The sequence below is a fragment of the Mustelus asterias genome (genome assembly GCF_964213995.1).
Source record: "Mustelus asterias chromosome 26 unlocalized genomic scaffold, sMusAst1.hap1.1 SUPER_26_unloc_17, whole genome shotgun sequence".
NCBI classification, from domain to species: Eukaryota; Metazoa; Chordata; class Chondrichthyes; order Carcharhiniformes; family Triakidae; genus Mustelus; species Mustelus asterias.
Window position 1 is genome coordinate 432,761 of NW_027590084.1, and position 20,816 is coordinate 453,576.

The window sequence follows — 20,816 nt, forward strand, 5'->3', positions numbered from 1 at the left end:
ACTCTCTGAGTAAAGAACCTACCTCGGACATCCTTCCTATATCTCCCACCATTAACAATATAGTTATGCCCCCTTGTAATAGCTCCATTCACCCAAGGAAATAGTATTTGAACGTTCACTGTATCTATCCCCTTCATCATTTTATAAACCTCTATTAAGTCTCCCCTCAACCTCCTCCGCTCCAGAGAGAACAGCCCGAGCTCTGTCAACCTTTCCTCATGAGACCTACCCTCCAGACCAGGCAGCATACGAGTAAATCTCCTTTGCACTCTTTCCAGCGCTTCCACATCCTTCTTATAGTGAGGTGACCAGAACTGCACACAACATTCCAAATGTGGTCTCACCAAGGTCCTCTACAGTTGCAGCATAACCCCATGGCTCTTAAACGCCAACCCCCTGTTAATAAAAGCTAAGACACTATAGGCCTTCTTCACAGCTCTATCCACTTGACTGGCAACCTTTAGAGATCTGTGGATATGGACCCCAAGATCTCTCTGTTCCTCCACAGTCTTCAGAACCCTACCTTTGACCCTGTAATCCACATTTAAATTTGTCCTCCCAAAATGAATCACCTCACATTTATCAGGGTTGAACTCCATTTGCCATTTTTCAGCCCAGCTTTGCATCCTGTGTCTCTTTGCAGTCTACAACAGCCCTCCACCTCATCCAATACTCCACCAATCTTGGTGTCATCAGCAAATTTACTGATCGACTCTTCAGCCCCCTCCTCTAAGTCATTAAAAAAATGACGAAGAGCAGAGGACCAAGCACTGATCCCTGTGGCACTCCGCTAGCAACCTGCCTCCAGTCCGAAAATGTTCCATCCACCACCACCCTCTGTCTTCGATCAGATAGCCAGTTACCTATCCAATCGGCCAACTTTCCCTCTATCCCACACAAGTCGTTCATTTTGGAAGGGAGAACAAAAGAAAAGCGTATTATCTAAATGGAGAAAAACTGCAGTAAGTCACAAGACAAAGTACCTTGGTGGTACTTGAGCACGAAGCACAGACATCTGGCACATAGGTGCAGCAGGTAATCAGGAAATCTACTGGAATGTTGGCCCTTATTTCAATGGTGTTGGAGTACGAGTAGGGAAGTCGTGTTGCAAGTGTGCAAGTGTTGGTGAGACCACATCTGGAGTACTGTGAACATTTTTGGTCCTCTTATTTAAGGAATATGTGATTTAATTCACGGCATTTCACAGAACCTATGGAGGAATTGTCTTATGAAGAAACGTTAAGCAGGTTGGGACTCTACTCATTGGACTTTAGAAGAATGAGAACTCATTTCATTGAGACAGATAGGATTCTTAAGGGGCTTGTCAGGCTAAATGCTGAGGGAATGTTTCCAGTCATGGGACACTCTAGGACAAGAATGCATAGACTTCGAATAAAGGGACGCCAATTAAAGACTCTTCTCCCACAGGGTTGTGAGTCTTTGGAACTCTTTTCCACAGAGAGCTGCAGCGGAAGAATTATTGCGTATTTTTAAGGCTGAGAAACATATTTTTGATCAGCAAGGGAATCAAGGGTTATGGCAAATGGCGGGGATGTAGACATGAGGAATGTCAGATCAGATGATTCTATTGAATGGCTGAGCAGGCCCAAGGAGCTGAACAACCTACGTCTGTATGTTTTTCTTACGGTCTGATGTTCTCATGATCTTATGATCTTATGATGGGCAGCACGTTAGCACTGCTGCCTCACAGCACTAGGGATCCGGGTTCGATTCCCGGCTTGGGTCACTGTGTGCGTGGAGTTTGCACATTCTCCCTGTGTCTGCGTGAGTTTCCTCTGGGTGCTCCAGTTTCCTCCCACAGTCCAGATGTGCGGGTGAAGTGGATTGGCCTTGCTAAATTGCCAATTAGTGTCAGGGTGCGTAACTAGTGTAAGTGCATGGGGTTATGGGGATAGGACCTGGGTGGGATTGAGGTTGGTGCAGACTTGATGGGCCGAATGGCGTCCTTCTGCACTGTAGGATTCTATGATCTATGATGTATGATCTTGTATATCCCAGCGTAAAAGCCTTGTGTGGATTTAAAACAGACAAACATCTGAATTGTACAATGGGAATCCGAACCCTCGATATTGACAGTGTCCAAGTTCCTTATAAGGGAAACGGGGAATATTGTATTACCACCTAATTGAAAGAATAGGAATATGGCTGTGAGAGCTTTTCCCATTGCTAACACCATCCTTTGCTTTAAAGCCCAGATCCCATCATGCTGAGCCCACCTCAAGCTGGTCGACAGAGATAAACTGGAAGAAAACATTAATAATGTCACTGAAGAATCAAACACTACTTTGGGCAATTACGATGATAAGTGTGAAACTAACATTGTAATTTTACATAAAGACTGGCAATGGATCAAGAAACAAATACAATTCACCAAACTATTGCCCAAATCATTCAACAAAGAGGGGAAACCAGGCAACTGATTGCAGCAACAAACGGAACCAACTGGTGAGATGAATTTTGGAATTGGGGTGCAAAAGTACACATACATCAATGGATAAGAATTACTTTGCATGTTGCAATTATTGTTGTCGTTTCGACGCTAAAGTAACGAATGCATACTTTGATCATTTGAATTCCGGAGAGATGAAATGGAAAATAAGTTAGAAACATAATTGTACATAAGAAAGCCCGAACTACTGATCGATATACTTCGAATGTAACATGACATGGATTTGAGTATCTGCTTAAACAGGGTGTGGACGGAGAAAGAACGGCTACCACAATGACTTAACAAGAATAATGGCAACAGTGACTGGAAAAAGGGTATTCTCGCTGGGAGAGAAGCATGCTGGGATTTTTATTCAACATATAGATTAAAACGAGGTACCGGACGTAAAGAGACTGGTCTGGGAGCTGTGTTCTGAAATTCCTGTATTGGCCCAGATAAGGGAAGTTGTTTACATTAACAGAAACACTGCGTCTCTGATTTATATAGCTGTTATGTATGGGATATATAAAATGAACTAAGCGTAAAGGCGTCTTTCAAAAGTAATTTCAGTGGATGTTCGAGCCATGTGATCGGTTTCTGGTTACACAATTGGCTGGATGACAGATAATCTTCTGGAGGCGAGTGAAGAATTGTGGATAAAAAGCCATGTGAGTCCTTTGTTTGGCAGCGATAACTCAAAGAGAACGACCATCGCAAGTAGACTTGTACCCTGAAGGATGCTTCAGAGAAGGGGAAAATAGATTCTGCATCGAAGATATTTCTTGGCCAATGTTTTCCTCAACTGGGTAGTATCTATTTTCAGTTAAATAGTTAAAGTTGACGTTTAGTTAAAGTTGATATTCAGTTAAAGTTAAAGTGCAGTTTAAGGGTTAAAGTTCAGTTGAAAGTTGATGTTCAGTTAGTTAAAGTAGAGTGAAGATTTAATGAGTTGCAACTGTTTATGTTTGAATTGGTACGAGAAGTGTAAAATGAAGCAATAATTGAATTGCAGTCCTTGTTTGCCTCATTAAATGAAATGCTTGGAATGTGTTTATATTAAAGCTGCATGACAAGAGTGAGGTTTGATGAGGCGCAACTGTGCTCCAATTCGCTAATGCTCAATTGATCAAAGGGGGACTTACAGCGAAATGTCTGCAGAGCATGATGGGAAAAAGGTCAACTTTGCGCAAACCAGAGAACTGTTGCAGTTAAGGAACACGAGGCAATAAACAGAGGCCGGCAGAAACTATAATTGGGTAATACCGGTAAGACAAGAGCATTTTACGGGACAAGTGGATCCTTATTACCTTAATGAGAGAGAGTGTGCGAGCGAGAGTGAGTGAGCAGAATGTGTGGGTGTGAATTAGAAGTGGTGAGAAACATAGTATGAAAAACGGTGTGAGAGAAAGTAAGTTTGAGAGAGAGAGAGATAACCTGTGAGAGAGGTTCTGAAGGTGTGTGGGAAAGTGTGAAAGAGTGAGTGAGAGAGTTTGCAAGTGTGTGAATGGGTGTGAGATGGAGGATGTGATAGAGAGAGTGACTGAATGAGTTATGGAGTGAGAGAGTGCGAAAGGTAAGGAAAGGTAGTAATCTCAGGATTACTGCCTGTGCCACGGGAAGGTGAGGGCAGGAATGGAGTGAGGTGGAAGATGAATGTGTGGCTGAGGGACTGGTGCAGGGATTCAGGTTCCTGGACCATTGGGACCTCTTTAGGGGCAGGGGTGATCTGTATACAAAAAACGGGTGGAACTTGAATCACACGGGGACCAATATCCTGGCCGGTAGGTTGGCTAAGGTTACTGGGGAGAATTTAAACTAGATAGGTTGGGGGGAGGGGAGCTAGAAGAGTTGACTAGGATCAAGGAACTAATTGATGGGGTGGAGGATGCAGGGGTAAGGGGAATTACAAAATTAATGGTAGAGGAGAGGGTGCAAGTGAATGAAGGCGGTAATTTAGATAAGGGAGTAGAGGGAGAGCGTGTTCGCGACTCATCAAAGCGGGTCCAGATAAAAGCTGGAATAAGGACACTTTGCCTGAATGCACGAAGCATTCGGAACAAGGTAAATGAGTTGATGGTGCAAATCAGCACGAGTGGGTACGATCTAGTGGCCATTACAGAAACGTGGCTGAAAGGTGACCAGGACTGGGAGATGAATATCCAGGGGTATCAGGCGTTTAGGAAGAATAGACAGGAAGGAAAAGGTGGTGGGGTCGCGCTATTAATAAGAGATAATATCAGGGTAGTACTGAGGGATGACATAGGCTCTGAGGAACAAAACGTGGAATCATTATGGGTAGAGATGAGGAATAGTAGAGGGAGAAAGACACTAGTAGGTGTGGTATATAGGCCCCCAAATAATAATGTTGAGGTAGGGAGGGCTATAAACAAGCAGATAAGGGATGCGTGTAAAAACGGAACGGCAATAATCATGGGGGACTTCAACATGCACATTGACTGGCAGACTCAAGTCGGTAAGGGTGGAATGGAGGGAGAGTTCTTAGAATGCTGTCGGGATAGTTTCCTTGAACAGCATGTTACGGAACCGACGAGGGAACGAGCTATTTTGGATCTGGTATTGTGTAACGAGGTAGGTAGAATTAAGGATCTTATTGTGAAGGACCCTCTTGGGTCTAGTGACCACAATATGGTCGAATTTCTGATTCAGATGGAAGAGGAGAAAGTTTGGTCCCAAACCAGTGTCCTCTGTTTGAACAGAGGGAAATATGATAGGATGAGGGATGAATTGGCTAAGGTAGACTGGGAGAGCAGGCTGGCAGGTAGGATAGCTGAGGAACCGTGGAGGATTTTTAAGGAGATCCTTTTCAGTTCTCAGCAAAAATATATTCCAGCAAAAAACAAGGATTGTAAGAAAAGGGAGAACCAGCCGTGGATAACGAAGGAAATAAAGGAGAGTATTAAAATAAAAACAGCTGCGTACAGAGTGGCCAAAAATAGTGGAGAAACAAGTGATTGGGAAAAACTTAAGAAACAACAAAGAGAGACTAAGAAAGCGATAAAGAAAGGAAGGATAGACTATGAAGCTAGGCTAGCAATTAATATAAAAAATGATAGTAAAAGTTTTTATAAATATATAAAAAGGAATAGAGTGGCTAGAGTGAATGTTGGACCCTTGGAGGACGAGAGGGGGGAGTTAATAGTGGGAAATGAGGATATGGCTGAGTCTTTAAATAAGTTTTTTGTGTCGGTCTTCACGGTGGAGGACACAAATAGTTTGCCAAATATTAACGATAGAGGGTTGGCAGCAGGAGAAATACTTAATACAATTAATGTTACCAGAGAGGCAGTGCTGGGTAGACGAATGGGACTGAAGGTGGATAAGTCCCCGGGTCCGGATGGAATGCATCCCAGGGTATTGAAAGAAATGTCATAGGTAATAGTGGATGCGTTAGTGATTATTTATCAAAACTCGTTGCATTCTGGGGTAGTGCCGGTTGATTGGAAAACGGCTAATGTTACGCCGCTGTTTAAAAAAGGAAGGAGACAAAAGGCGGGTAACTATAGGCCGGTCAGCTTAACGTCTGTAGTAGGGAAAATGCTGGAATCCATTATTAAAGAGGAGATAGCAGGGCATCTGGATAGAAATGGTTCGATCAATCAGACGCAGCATGGATTCATGAGGGGAAAGTCGTGCTTGACGAACATGTTGGATTTTCATGAAGATGTGACTAGGGCGGTTGATGGAGGAGAACCGGTGGATGCGGTGTTTTTGGATTTCCAAAAGGCGTTTGATAAGGTGCCCCATAAAAGGCTACTGAAGAAGATTAGGGCACACGGAGTTGGGGGTAGTGTGTTAAAGTGGATTGGGGACTGGCTATCCGACAGGAAGCAAAGAGTCGGAATAAATGGGTGTTTTTCCGGTTGGAGGAAGGTAACTAGTGGCGTGCCGCAGGGATCGGTACTCGGGCCGCAACTATTTACCATTTATATAGATGATCTGGAGGAGGGGACGGAGTGTAGGGTAACGGAGTTTGCAGACGACACAAAGATAAGTGGAAAAGTGAATCGTGTGGAGGACGGAGAAGATCTGCAGAGAGATTTGGACAGGCTGAGTGAGTGGGCGAGGATATGGCAAATGGAGTATAACGTTGAGAAATGCGAGGTTATACACTTTGGAGGAAATAATAACAAATGGGATTACTATCTCAATGGAAACAAATTAAAACATGCTACCGTGCAAAGGGACCTGGGGGTCCTTGTGCATGAGACGCAAAAGCCCAGTCTGCAGGTACAACAGGTGATCAAGAAGGCAAATGGGATGTTGGCCTATATTGCGAAGGGGATAGAATATAAAAGCAGGGATGTCTTGATGCACCTGTACAGGGCATTGGTGAGGCCGCAGCTGGAATACTGTGTGCAGTATTGGTCCCCTTATATGAGGAAGGATATATTGGCATTGGAGGGAGTGCAGAGAAGGTTCACCAGGTTGATACCGGAGATGAGGGGTTTGGATTATGAGGAGAAGCTGAGGAGATTGGGTTTGTACTCGTTGGAGTTTAGAAGGATGAGGGGGGATCTTATGGAGACTTATAAGATAATGCGGGGGCTGGATAGGGTGGAGGCGGAGAGATTCTTTCCACTTAGTAAGGAAGTTAAAACTAGAGGACACAGCCTCAAAATAAAGGGGGGTCGGTTTAAGACAGAGTTGAGGAGGAACTTCTTCTCCCAGAGGGTGGTGAATCTCTGGAATTCTCTGCCCACTGAGGTGGTGGAGGCTACCTCGCTGAATATGTTTAAAGCGCGGATGGATGGATTCCTGATCGGGAAGGGAATTAAGGGTTATGGGGATCAGGCGGGTAAGTGGTACTGATCCACGTCAGATCAGCCATGATCTTATTGAATGGCGGGGCAGGCTCGAGGGGCTAGATGGCCTACTCCTGCTCCTATTTCTTATGTTCTTATGTTCTTATGAAAGTGATAGAGATTGTCAAGGAATCAACAGAAGAATGCATGTGCGCAAGAGAGGATGTGTGTGCCAGAAAGGACGTGAGTGCCAAAGTGGAACTATGTGCCAGTGAAGATGTGTGTGCAGCCAGGATGTGTGTGGCAGGCAGGAGCTGTGTGGCAGGCAGGAGCTGTGTGGCAGGCAGGAGCTGTGTGGCAGGCAGGAGCTGTGTGGCAGGCAGGAGCTGTGTGGCAGGCAGGAGCTGTGTGGCAGGCAGGAGCTGTGTGGCAGGCAGGAGCTGTGTGGCAGGCAGGAGCTGTGTGGCAGGCAGGAGCTGTGTGGCAGGCAGGAGCTGTGTGGCAGGCAGGAGCTGTGTGGCAGGCAGGAGCTGTGTGGCAGGCAGGAGCTGTGTGGCAGGCAGGAGCTGTGTGGCAGGCAGGAGCTGTGTGGCAGGCAGGAGCTGTGTGGCAGGCAGGAGCTGTGTGGCAGGCAGGAGCTGTGTGGCAGGCAGGAGCTGTGTGGCAGGCAGGAGCTGTGTGGCAGGCAGGAGCTGTGTGGCAGGCAGGAGCTGTGTGGCAGGCAGGAGCTGTGTGGCAGGCAGGAGCTGTGTGGCAGGCAGGAGCTGTGTGGCAGGCAGGAGCTGTGTGGCAGGCAGGAGCTGTGTGGCAGGCAGGAGCTGTGTGGCAGGCAGGAGCTGTGTGGCAGGCAGGAGCTGTGTGGCAGGCTGGAGCTGTGTGGCAGGCAGGAGCTGTGTGGCAGGCAGGAGCTGTGTGGCAGGCAGGAGCTGTGTGGCAGGCAGGAGCTGTGTGGCAGGCAGGAGCTGTGTGGCAGGCAGGAGCTGTGTGGCAGGCAGGAGCTGTGTGGCAGGCAGGAGCTGTGTGGCAGGCAGGAGCTGTGTGGCAGGCAGGAGCTGTGTGGCAGGCAGGAGCTGTGTGGCAGGCAGGAGCTGTGTGGCAGGCAGGAGCTGTGTGGCAGGCAGGAGCTGTGTGGCAGGCAGGAGCTGTGTGGCAGGCAGGAGCTGTGTGGCAGGCAGGAGCTGTGTGGCAGGCAGGAGCTGTGTGGCAGGCAGGAGCTGTGTGGCAGGCAGGAGCTGTGTGGCAGGCAGGAGCTGTGTGGCAGGCAAGAGCTGTGTGGCAGGCAGGAGCTGTGTGGCAGGCAGGAGCTGTGTGGCAGGCAGGAGCTGTGTGGCAGGCAGGAGCTGTGTGGCAGGCAGGAGCTGTGTGGCAGGCAGGAGCTGTGTGCCAGCGAGGAGCTGTGTGCCAGCGAGGAGCTGTGTGCCAGGGAGGAGCTGTGTGCCAGGGAGGAGCTGTGTGCCAGGGAGGAGCTGTGTGCCAGGGAGGAGCTGTGTGCCAGGGAGGAGCTGTGTGCCAGGGAGGAGCTGTGTGCCAGGGAGGAGCTGTGTGCCAGGGAGGAGCTGTGTGCCAGGCTGGAGCTGTGTGCCAGGCTGGAGGTTTGTGCCAGGCTGGAGGTTTGTGCCAGGCTGGAGGTTTGTGCCAGGCTGGAGGTTTGTGCCAGGCTGGAGGTTTGTGCCCGGCTGGAGGTTTGTGCCAGGCTGGAGGTTTGTGCCAGGCTGGAGGTTTGTGCCAGGCTGGAGGTTTGTGCCAGGCTGGAGGTTTGTGCCAGCCTGGAGGTTTGTGCCAGGCTGGAGGTTTGTGCCAGGCTGGAGGTTTGTGCCAGCCTGGAGGTTTGTGCCAGGCTGGAGGATTGTGCCAGCCTGGAGGTTTGTGCCAGGCAGGAGGTTTGTGCCAGGCAGGAGGTTTGTGCCAGGGAGGAGGTTTGTGCCAGGCAGGAGGTTTGTGCCAGGGAGGAGGTTTGTGCCAGGGAGGAGGTTTGTGCCAGGGAGGAGGTTTGTGCCAGGGAGGAGGTTTGTGCCAGGGAGGAGGTTTGTGCCAGGGAGGAGGTTTGTGCCAGGGAGGAGGTTTGTGCCAGGGAGGAGGTTTGTGCCAGGGAGGAGGTTTGTGCCAGGGAGGAGGTTTGTGCCAGGGAGGAGGTTTGTGCCAGGGAGGAGGTTTGTGCCAGGGAGGAGGTTTGTGCCAGGGAGGAGGTTTGTGCCAGGGAGGGGGTTTGTGCCAGGGAGGGGGTTTGTGCCAGGGAGGAGGTTTGTGCCAGGGAGGAGGTTTGTGCCAGGGAGGAGGTTTGTGCCAGGGAGGAGGTTTGTGCCAGGGAGGAGGTTTGTGCCAGGGAGGAGGTTTGTGCCAGGGAGGAGGTTTGTGCCAGGGAGGAGGTTTGTGCCAGGGAGGAGGTTTGTGCCAGGGAGGAGGTTTGTGCCAGGGAGGAGGTTTGTGCCAGGGAGGAGGTTTGTGCCAGGGAGGAGGTTTGTGCCAGGGAGGAGGTTTGTGCCAGGGAGGGGGTTTGTGCCAGGGAGGGGATTGTGCCAGGGAGGGGGTTTGTGCCAGGGAGGAGGTTTGTGCCAGGGAGGAGGTTTGTGCCAGGGAGGAGGTTTGTGCCAGGGACGAGGTTTGTGCCAGGGAGGAGGTTTGTGCCAGGGAGGAGGTTTGTGCCAGGGAGGAGGTTTGTGCCAGGGAGGAGGTTTGTGCCAGGGAGGAGGTTTGTGCCAGGGAGGAGGTTTGTGCCAGGGAGGAGGTTTGTGCCAGGGAGGAGGTTTGTGCCAGGGAGGAGGTTTGTGCCAGGGAGGAGGTTTGTGCCAGGGAGGAGGTTTGTGCCAGGGAGGAGGTTTGTGCCAGGGAGGAGGTTTGTGCCAGGGAGGTGGTTTGTGCCAGGGAGGAGGTTTGTGCCAGGGAGGAGGTTTGTGCCAGGGAGGAGGTTTGTGCCAGGGAGGAGGTTTGTGCCAGGGAGGAGGTTTGTGCCAGGGAGGAGGTTTGTGCCAGGGAGGAGGTTTGTGCCAGGGAGGAGGTTTGTGCCAGGGAGGAGGTTTGTGCCAGGGAGGAGGTTTGTGCCAGGGAGGAGGTTTGTGCCAGGGAGGAGGTTTGTGCCAGGGAGGAGGTTTGTGCCAGGGAGGAGGTTTGTGCCAGGGAGGAGGTTTGTGCCAGGGAGGAGGTTTGTGCCAGGGAGGAGGTTTGTGCCAGGGAGGAGGTTTGTGCCAGGGAGGGGGTTTGTGCCAGGGAGGGGGTTTGTGCCAGGGAGGGGGTTTGTGCCAGGGAGGAGGTTTGTGCCAGGGAGGAGGTTTGTGCCAGGGAGGAGGTTTGTGCCAGGGAGGAGGTTTGTGCCAGGGAGGAGGTTTGTGCCAGGGAGGAGGTTTGTGCCAGGGAGGAGGTTTGTGCCAGGGAGGAGGTTTGTGCCAGGGAGGAGGTTTGTGCCAGGGAGGAGGTTTGTGCCAGGGAGGAGGTTTGTGCCAGGGAGGAGGTTTGTGCCAGGGAGGAGGTTTGTGCCAGGGAGGAGGTTTGTGCCAGGGAGGAGGTTTGTGCCAGGGAGGAGGTTTGTGCCAGGGAGGAGGTTTGTGCCAGGGAGGAGGTTTGTGCCAGGGAGGAGGTTTGTGCCAGGGAGGAGGTTTGTGCCAGGGAGGAGGTTTGTGCCAGGGAGGAGGTTTGTGCCAGGGAGGAGGTTTGTGCCAGGGAGGAGGTTTGTGCCAGGGAGGAGGTTTGTGCCAGGGAGGAGGTTTGTGCCAGGGAGGAGGTTTGTGCCAGGGAGGGGGTTTGTGCCAGGGAGGGGGTTTGTGCCAGGGAGGAGGTTTGTGCCAGGGAGGAGGTTTGTGCCAGGGAGGAGGTTTGTGCCAGGGAGGAGGTTTGTGCCAGGGAGGAGGTTTGTGCCAGGGAGGAGGTTTGTGCCAGGGAGGAGGTTTGTGCCAGGGAGGAGGTTTGTGCCAGGGAGGAGGTTTGTGCCAGGGAGGAGGTTTGTGCCAGGGAGGAGGTTTGTGCCAGGGAGGAGGTTTGTGCCAGGGAGGAGGTTCGTGCCAGGGAGGAGGTTCGTGCCAGGGAGGAGGTTCGTGCCAGGGAGGAGGTTTGTGCCAGGGAGGAGGTTCGTGCCAGGGAGGAGGTTCGTGCCAGGGAGGAGGTTTGTGCCAGGGAGGAGGTTCGTGCCAGGGAGGAGGTTTGTGCCAGGGAGGAGGTTTGTGCCAGGGAGGAGGTTCGTGCCAGGGAGGAGGTTTGTGCCAGGGAGCAGGTTCGTGCCAGGGAGGAGGTTCGTGCCAGGGAGGAGGTTTTTGCCAGGGAGGAGGTTTGTGCCAGGGAGGAGGTTTGTGCCAGGGAGGAGGTTTGTGCCAGGGAGGAGGTTTGTGACAGGGAGGAGGTTTGTGCCAGGGAGGAGGTTTGTGCCAGGGAGGAGGTTTGTGCCAGGGAGGAGGTTTGTGCCAGGGAGGAGGTTTATGCCAGGGAGGAGGTTTGTGCCAGGGAGGAGGTTTGTGCCAGGGAGGAGGTTTGTGCCAGGGAGGAGGTTTGTGCCAGAGAGGACGTTTGTGCCAGAGAGGATGTTTGTGCCAGAGCGGACGTTTGTGCCAGAGAGGACGTTTGTGCCAGAGAGGACGTTTGTGCCAGAGAGGATGTTTGTGCCAGAGAGGATGTTTGTGCCAGAGAGGACGTTTGTGCCAGAGAGGATGTTTGTGCCAGAGAGGATGTTTGTGCCAGAGAGAATGTTTGTGCCAGAGAGGATGTTTGTGCCAGAGAGGATGTTTGTGCCAGAGAGGATGTTTTTGCCAGAGAGGATGTGTGTGCCTGATGAGGATGTGTGTGCCTGATGAGGATGTGTGTGCCGGAGAGATGTGTGTGCCAGAGAACTCCACTCACCTGATGAAGGGGCAGCGCTCCAAAAGCTGGTGGCTTGTGCTACCAAATTGGCTTGTGCTACCAAATCAACCTGTTCGACTTTAACCTGGTGTTGTGAGACTTCTTACTGTGTTTACCCCAGTCCAATGCTGGCATCTCCACATCGAGGATATGTGTGCCAGATGAGGATGCGCGCGCCAGACAGGATGCGCGCGCCAGACAGGATGCGCGCGCCTGACAGGATGCGCGCGCCTGACAGGATGCGCGCGCCTGACAGGATGCGCGCGCCTGACAGGATGCGCGCGCCAGAGAGGATGCGCTCGCCAGAGAGGATGCGCGCGCCAGAGAGGATGCGCGCGCCAGAGAGGATGCGCGCGCCAGAGAGGATGCGCGCGCCAGAGAGGATGCGCGTGCCAGAGAGGATGCGCGTGCCAGAGAGGATGCGCGTGCCAGAGAGGATGCGCGTGCCAGAGAGGATGCGCGTGCCAGAGAGGATGCGCGTGCCAGAGAGGATGTGCGTGCCAGAGAGGATGGGTGTGCCAGAGAGGATGGGTGTGCCAGAGAGGATGTGTGCGAGAGACGATTTGTGCAAGAAAGTCGATGTGAGATATACTACAAGACATGAAGCATTTTTTTGGGGAGTGGAGTTTGGAAACTCGCAAATGACAAGCACCTGAGCGGATTCTGAGGAGAAATAGCAAACAGTATCTTGTGGGCTGATGAGACCATCATAGTTTCCTGCAATTGTACATTGTCATTCGTGTTCTTCTTAGAACTTGTGTGTATTGGATGACCTAAATGAGGAGTAAAGGTGTATTTTATTATAATCCATTTTTCATTTTTTAATAAATGTTCCTTTCTTGTTGCTAAAACTAAGTAGTGGTTCTGTGACTCTGTGAGTCCACGTTTATTTATTTTTTCTTCTTAAAAATTGCAATCCTTTGAGCCAGAGTTTCATTCTGGGATTATCCCATCCTGTTATAACATCGACTGGAATTGTTACACAAGTGGGGACCTGCCTGGAATTTCAAAACGTCGAGAAAGGGTAATTGGATTCTTAGTAAAAATTCAGTGGAAATTTTCACACATGGAGGGCCAGTTACTGGATGCTGAACGGTAAAATTATTTTGGTGTTGATTGTACCACAGTTGGAATGCAAAATCCCGTTGGAAATTGCTTAGACGTTCCTGAAAATGGAAGGTGTAACACTGATGGGTTTACAGAAAGTAACTAAGACTTCGTTTACTGAATTGGCAGATAATTTGGAATGAGAGTGACTTGTCGGGGAAAGGAAAGGTGAAATTATTGAAAGTCCAGCGAAACACTTAAAATTGCAAGGGTTGTCTGACAGCCAAGTTCTTCAAAAAGTGGGGAAATTGGACACAAGAGGGAGCTGGAGAAATTAATCGCTGCCGACTGTGTATTTCTCTGTTCAAGCCGAACAAAAATCCATCGCCATCCAGTTATTAAATAACCTCCAAACAATTACCACTTATAGATATAGACACAAGAGCCAAACTATGAGACAGAAGAGAGAAGAATGCAAAGTGTTTAAGGAAGATTGAAACAAAGAAGTGAGAATTCGCCACCCCTCTCCGCATGGCAGCATCAGGGCTGCCTGAGCACCACATCCGGTATTGAGAAGTCTGAGCAGAACCCCATGCTGATCGATCTGAGAAAAGTCAGGTATGGAAAGGTCTGGTCTGAGCACTTTCCTGAACTGAGAACATTCAGACATTCCGTAAATGAGGTCCTTGAGAAAAGCATTAATTCAATCTCAGAACTGGAACAAACTGTCAGCGGATTTTCAAAGCAGTTACTGGAGTCTGAGAACAGAATGAGAAAGTTTGAGGATAACAACATCAGCAACAACAAGCTACTCTTTCATTTACTCTATCGAAATAGGCAGTTAGAGGACAGATGTGAGTACCTCGAAAAATTCAGGAGACAGAATCCCCTGTGAGTTTATGGGTGCCAGAAAACTCAGAAGGCGGGGACATTATCCATTTGGTCAAAAGCTCTTTCAATGAGCTACAGAAACTGCCAGTCGATGTTCTACTACAACAAGAGCGGGTTCATAGATCGCTGCAATAAAAGCCGTTGAATCCTAATGCACCCTGAGATAATCGGTGGTAAAATTGCTCAGATTCCGGACACAAGAGTATATTCTCACCAAGGCTTGAGGTGAGAAAAATCTCCAATTGAAAGGAAGGCGATTCATGCTGGACAACGACGACTCACCACATCTGGAGTGGTAAACATATGAATATACAGCTATTAAAAAGCAGCTTAGGGAGAAAAGCATAAGGTTTCAAAACATTAACCGGTGAGGGTGAGAGTCCACCTCAAGGATGCAAGCAAATCTTTTTCATCTGCATTGCAGGCTGCAGAGGGTTTGCAACATCTGGGCATCAGTGCGAGCCGATTGGAGGGTAAGCAGCTGGAGCGAACCTTGCACCACATCGCATGTTATTTGCTGCTATCATTTTCCAAGTGGCAGAGATGTATTTTTTATATGCACTTTGCTTTATTCAGTGATGTTCAGAAAGTTTTAGCCAGTTCACATAACGGGTGGGGATATGAACACTTTGATGGGCGGGATGGAGCAGTCTCAGCTGACCGTATCCATGGACACGGCTGCGCTTGTTTCGACGGGAGAGTTAACTCATGTGGCTTATCACCAATGGAGCTATAGGCCTCAGAGTCGGAACATCTTCTCTGGAGAATTATAGTTATGAGACTCAAGTAGACATTTGATGGGTTGAATAGCGAGCCACTTTTGTTGGTTTAAGCACATTTGGTTTTCAGCACTTGGAAATGGATCAAATTTGCAGTTAAACGTTTTATGTATATAGTTTTTATCACAGTGATCCCAAGGGAACCATGTAAAAGCCATTGTATTGGCAGTACATTTTTCTTTATTTTTCTCCTTCCCCCTCTCTCAATGCTTTCTTCTCTGATATCAGGCTACTTGCCGAGCTGGATACTCCGGTCAGATCAATTAAATGCAGATTATTATGGATGTGTTCAAGGTAATTAGCTAGAATGTAAAAGGGTAATATAAACCTCTTAAGGGAAAAATGCTCTCTCAGCTGAAACATCAAAGCTGCAAAATTGCATTTTTAAAGGAAACACATTTGTCAGATAAAGAACATAGCAGTTGGGCAGATCTTGGGCAAACCAGGTCTTCTTTTCCTCTCACCCATCAGGGGGAATAAGGGGTTTAACAATCGTATTTCACAGACTGGTGAAATTTTGTGTCCACTTACAACATACGGACAATGAAGGCAAATTCGTATTGCATAACGGAACAGGAGAAGGCACGGAACTGTCATTCATGTGCCCCAAATGAGAATGACCCACAATTCATGAAGCTAATCTTCAATCTTATCTCAGCTAAAAGTACAGGATTGTTCTTATTGGGTGAGATTCGAATTGTGTTCTGTCCCAAATGGGAGACTGGCTCTCAGCATCATCAAACCCGTGCTCCAATATAAGCAAATCACTGAGAAATCATGTTCCTGAATCTGGGCTGCTGGACAGATGGAAGCTTCTTCAGACGAGAGAGTTAACAGAGACTTTATATTTTACTCCAAAACTCACTGCTTTCACTCTCGCATTGACTATTTATTTACAATTGAGTCAGAGTCTCATAGAATCACTGACAGTGACATTCTCACTATAACTCTCTCTGATCATAAGTCCATAGGCTTGTGACCTGGGTCAAAAATCTACTGCAAAGAGATGGCGTTTGAATGCATCTTCCTTAAATGATGAGAAAATAATTACAACGTTGTCTATAACTTAATACTGTCCCTGACCCTATGAAACAGCGTAAAGGAACATTTAAGGGGCCGCATCATATCATTTACTTGTTCCAAAAGGAAGAATAATAAATTAAAGTGATCAAATGTAAAAAGGTAATTCACGATTTAGAACAGCAACACAATAAGCAGCACTCATTAGCTTTGATGGTCACCCTCACAAAGGCACGCCGAGCTCTCGATACTTGGCTTTCAGAACAAGTTGAAGGGTGTTTAAGAATTGCAAAACAGAGACATTACGAGCATGTTAACAAGGCGAGCCTTGATTGTGGGGAAGGAAGCCACCAGGTCCATCGAGTCTCTACCGACTCTCCGACAGAACATCCCACCCAAGCACTTTCCCATAACTCCACATATTTACCCCCGCTAATCCCCCTAAATGGATTAGTTAACTGAGGATTTGAACTATTTAAAGAATAAACTTGAAAAAACAAACTTGGCAGGGGTTCAGTGAAGTTCAGGCATTCGAAATATTTATGGACTATGGTGGAAAATACACAGAACAAGAAAATGAGGTTCTGGTAATTTAGAGTTGGTTCAGTGAAAAAATATAAAGCACAACAGACGAAAGATGATTGGGAAAAACAGGAATGCAATGTGAAGGTTGTGATGCGATCAGCCATGGACTTGTTCAATGGTGGAGCAGTTTAGAGGGACCGAGAGGTCAACATTTGCTCCTAATGTGTATGGTCGGATGAATTGCAAACTTGAACCTATCCAGAACAGATGAGGATGGTCGACAAATTCAAACAATATTTAACCCTGATTCCGAGACTTCGATTTTCTGATTTCCAAATTCTGACAACTAACTATTCAGACTCTGAGAAGTGAAATAATTAGTTTGCAATCTTCACTGTCATCACTTACCTTTTAGGTTACTGGGTACTTCCGATAAACCTTGTGGGATGTTCATGTAAACAAATGCATCAGGACCTGATTAAAGGAATTACAATCATGAAATCAGCTATGTGCAATATCAGAAAAATCTGCAATGTTTAATTCACTGTGCGATTTTACTGTACCAAGTGTCGGTAATTCTCTCAGTATTTTCTCCAACTTTGGTAACCCACGGTGCATTTCCACAAAGGATTCCCACATCACCCTGAGAGCCCGAGGGCCTTTCTCTATCACCAGATTTAGGATAAGTTTGGAACAGTCCGCGAGGTTCCCACTGTCTGCGATTTCATTTACTTTCTGTAAAGAAAAATAAGGAGCGTATTGGAAAACAGAGTGAAAGGTAAGCACTGGGAATGAGAAGGAAAGGATCTGTTCAGGGATTTCCCAGGTGTTTTGAGGACAGGAGGCAGTCCCTGGACTGGGTCCTGATCCGTTCTGAAAACTGAATATAGATCACATTTTGATTCCGTCCTTAATTTAAACGACATATGAATAAACCAATTTTTAATTTAAAATAATTTTCAAAGAGAGTGAGAAATTCCAGAGAACCAGCAATAATTTCAATGGGATTAATTTCATCTGAACTTCCGTGCCCAACATGACATCAGATTACTGATAGACTATATGATCCACTGTTTTATTATGCTGTGGCAGTGTATCATGTAAATGGCAAACACCGCCGCCATGTGTGTCGATAGTGGAGGGTGTGAATGCTGATGTTGGTGAGGTGGGGTGTCAATCAGGTGGCTGTTTTGTCCGAGATGCTGTCGAGCATCTTGAAAGTTGTTGGAACTGCGCACATCCAGGCAACTGGAGACGATTCCATCACACTCTGACTCTGCCTTTTAGACGATGAATAGGCCTTGGGGAATGAGGAAGCGAGTCACACTCCACAGAATCTGACCTGCTCTCGTCACCAGTATTTTGTGCCTGGTACAATTCAGTTTCAGGTCAGCCGCAACTCCTCCCCCCCCCGCCCCGCCCCCCAGCATCGTGATAGTGGGGAATTCAATGATTGTAATGAAATTCAACCGCCAAGGAGGGAGGGGTGGAATTTGGAACAGACAATGTCTGTACCTTTAAGGTACAGACACATTTAAGGTACACCCACATTGTCTGTACCTTTAAGACCTGGCTGGTTGTAGGGATTCGCATTCTAATTAGTATTCTGTAACTTGATTTCTGTGCCTCTGTGCACTGTGTGAGAGCACATTGCCACTCCATCTGACGAAGGAGCAGCGCTCCGAAAGCTTATGGTATTTTCTACCAAATAAACCTGTTGGACTTTAACCTGGTGTTGTGAGACTTCTTAATGTGTTCACCCCAGTCCAACGCCGGCATCTCCACATCGAGAGAGAATAGAGCCAAAGTTTCGTGCCCAGATAATCCTTCGTCAGAGCTCTGATGAAGGGTCATCTAGACTCAAAACGTTGGCTCTATTCTCTCCTCACAGGTGCTGTCAGACCTGCTGAGATTTCCCGGGGTTTTCTGTTTTTGTTTCACATTGCAGCATCCGCACTATTTTGCTTTAATTCTTTCTTTCAGCTCCTGCGTTCTTCTGGCAAATAATATTTGCCAATGTTTCAGCTTTATCTTTTGTACTGGAATGTTCAGACACACTGAAACATATTTCATTAAGGACGTGGATATTTGGGGCGCCTAATACTCCAGATGGTTAGTTAATAAATCACACCAGCCATGGTCGAATCCGGCAGGGATGCAGAGCTTTGGATCCGATTAATTAGTTTTCGGGTCAATTCCCTCATGCTTGTTCTGCTGTTTGCTATAAAAGCATTCCCGCGTTGAACCTTCACCAGTTTGACACCTGTTGTTGAGGTACCCCCGGCGCTATCAATGGCATCCCCCCCTGCACTGTTCATTCACTAGGACTGATACACTGGCAATAGCAGAGCAGATGATATGCTGGGCCGTTAAGGTCGAATACAATTCTGCTGCTCCTACTGATTGATCACACTGTCTAATGGCTGCGCAGTTTTGACTCAACTGATCTGTACAAAACCTATCACGTTTAACTCGTTGGTAAATCCACACAACACCTGAAGGTAAGTCAGGACTTTGCCTCCTAATGGAAAGTTTGTTGGTCACTCCGACAACTTTGACCATGTGCATCTGGAACAGACAGCCTGATCAGGAGGAGGTGAAATAAGTTAAACCTTTTGTTGATTCACTCACCGCCTGCTGCAGACCCAGTGCAGCAGCTATGCCCTTTAGGACGTTGCTAGCTCATTCAATGGTGGCGCTACTGAGCATGACTTGTTGATGGATATTTCAGTCCCCACCCAGAGTATATTTCCTGCCCTTGCCATCCCTCAGTGCTTCCTCCAAACAGTGTGTTACATGGAGGAGCACTTGTTCATCAGATAGTGGGCATGGGAGGATGAAACCAGCAGGCAATTTCATTGCCACGCTTCCAACCGGATTAATGAGACTTCAGGGAGTTCAGACTCAATGTTGAGGACATCCAGGGCAATCCACCCCCCACTGGATGTCTTGTTGGTCTTTCCTGTCAGCGGGACAGGTCATACCCAACAATGATGATGGTTGTATTTGGGACATTGTCTGCAAGTATGATGTTGAGAGGTTCATTGTTTCAGGGAACTGGTTGACTAGTCAGTGGGATAGCTTTCCGAATCTTAGCACTGGCCCCACATGATGAAATTTGTAGGGTCGACAGGGTTGGGAATGTAACTGTAATTTCCGGGTGAATCATTCGGTTTCAATACTTTTAGACTTTGCAGCCATTTAATAAAGCTGAGTTGCCTGTTAGACTCTTCAAGACGTAATCACACTGTTTTAGAGCTGGGGTCACACGTAGTCCAGACAAGGACAGCAGATCTCAGTCGACAAACGACATTATTGGTTGGTATGGGTTTTTACATCAATGGATAATGTTTTCATGGTCAGCATTACCGAAACTAGATTTCAATTCAAGATGTATTAGTTGATTTTCATTTCCAAAATCTTCCATACTGGTTATTTGAAAGCATGTGCCCACAGTATTAGCCTGGATCTATGCATTATTAGTCAACGCCGTTATCTACATTGAGGAAGGGATGTGGTGGTAATTTGGCAACAAGTGCAGGTTAGAGGCTGCGAATTCTGCAAGGGTTACCTGTGCATATGTAGAAACATGGAAACCAGGAGCAGAAGAAGAACATTTATCCTCCGATCATGCTCCGCCATTCATTGAGATCATAGCTGACCATCTATCACAATGATGTGGAGATGCTGGCGTTGGACTGGGGTAAACACAGTCAGAAGTCTCAACACCAGGTTAAATTCCAACAGGTTTATTTGGTAGCAAATGGCTTTCGTAGCTAGTGGTTTTTGCTACCAAATAAACCTGTTGGACTTTAACCTGGTGTTGTGAGACTTCTTACTGCATCTATCTCAATGCCATATTCTCGCCTTCTATCCGTATCTTTTAAAAATGCATTTCTTTCTTGAATATATTCAGTGACTTGGCCTCCACAACCTTCAATGGCAGATAATTCCACAGGTCTACTCCCCTTTAAGTGAAAAAAGTTCTCCTCCTCTCCTAAATAGTCTCCCGTATCCTGAGACTGTGCCCCCTGGTTCTAGATTCCCCAACCATGGAAAACTGTAGTCTGTCCAGTGCTGTTAGACTTGTATACATTTCAATCAGATCTCCTCTCATCCTTCTGAACTGTAGTGAAACTGGCAAACTTGAACAAATCCCCCCTCTTCGGACAGTGCGGGCAACTCTTGTGTCAGCCTCCGCTATATTTTCTCTATGACAAATATATCCTTTCAAACCTGCACGCAATACGACAGCTGTGGTCTTGCCAAGGCGCTGTACAGCTGCAGATGGACAAGTCTAATTATGATCAGAAGTCCTTTTGCAATGAAGGCAACATTCCATTTACCTTCCCAGTTGCTTGAGGCATCTGCCTGTGCACTTTCACTGATTGGTGTACAAGGACACCCAGATCCCTCTGGCTGTTTACCCTTCCGATTATTTCACCATTTGAATAATACTCTCCTGTTTTTCCACACCACAGTGTATAATCTTACATTTAGTGGCATTCTACTGCATCTGCC

At 48.0% G+C, this 20,816-nt stretch overlaps 1 protein-coding gene across 2 annotated transcripts in view; it reads right to left on the reverse strand.

Annotated features, from left to right (window-relative positions):
• Window positions 1-20,816, reverse strand: part of LOC144482108 (NACHT, LRR and PYD domains-containing protein 3-like) — a 102,251-nt gene that overhangs the window by 49,313 nt on the left and 32,122 nt on the right. For both annotated transcript variants that reach the window (XM_078201344.1, XM_078201345.1), the window contains exons 4-5: window positions 16,859-17,030; window positions 16,704-16,769 (exon numbers count right to left, since the gene is read on the reverse strand). In XM_078201344.1, the coding sequence (XP_078057470.1) occupies window positions 16,704-16,769; window positions 16,859-17,030 (238 nt within the window). The remainder of the gene's footprint in view (window positions 1-16,703; window positions 16,770-16,858; window positions 17,031-20,816) is intronic.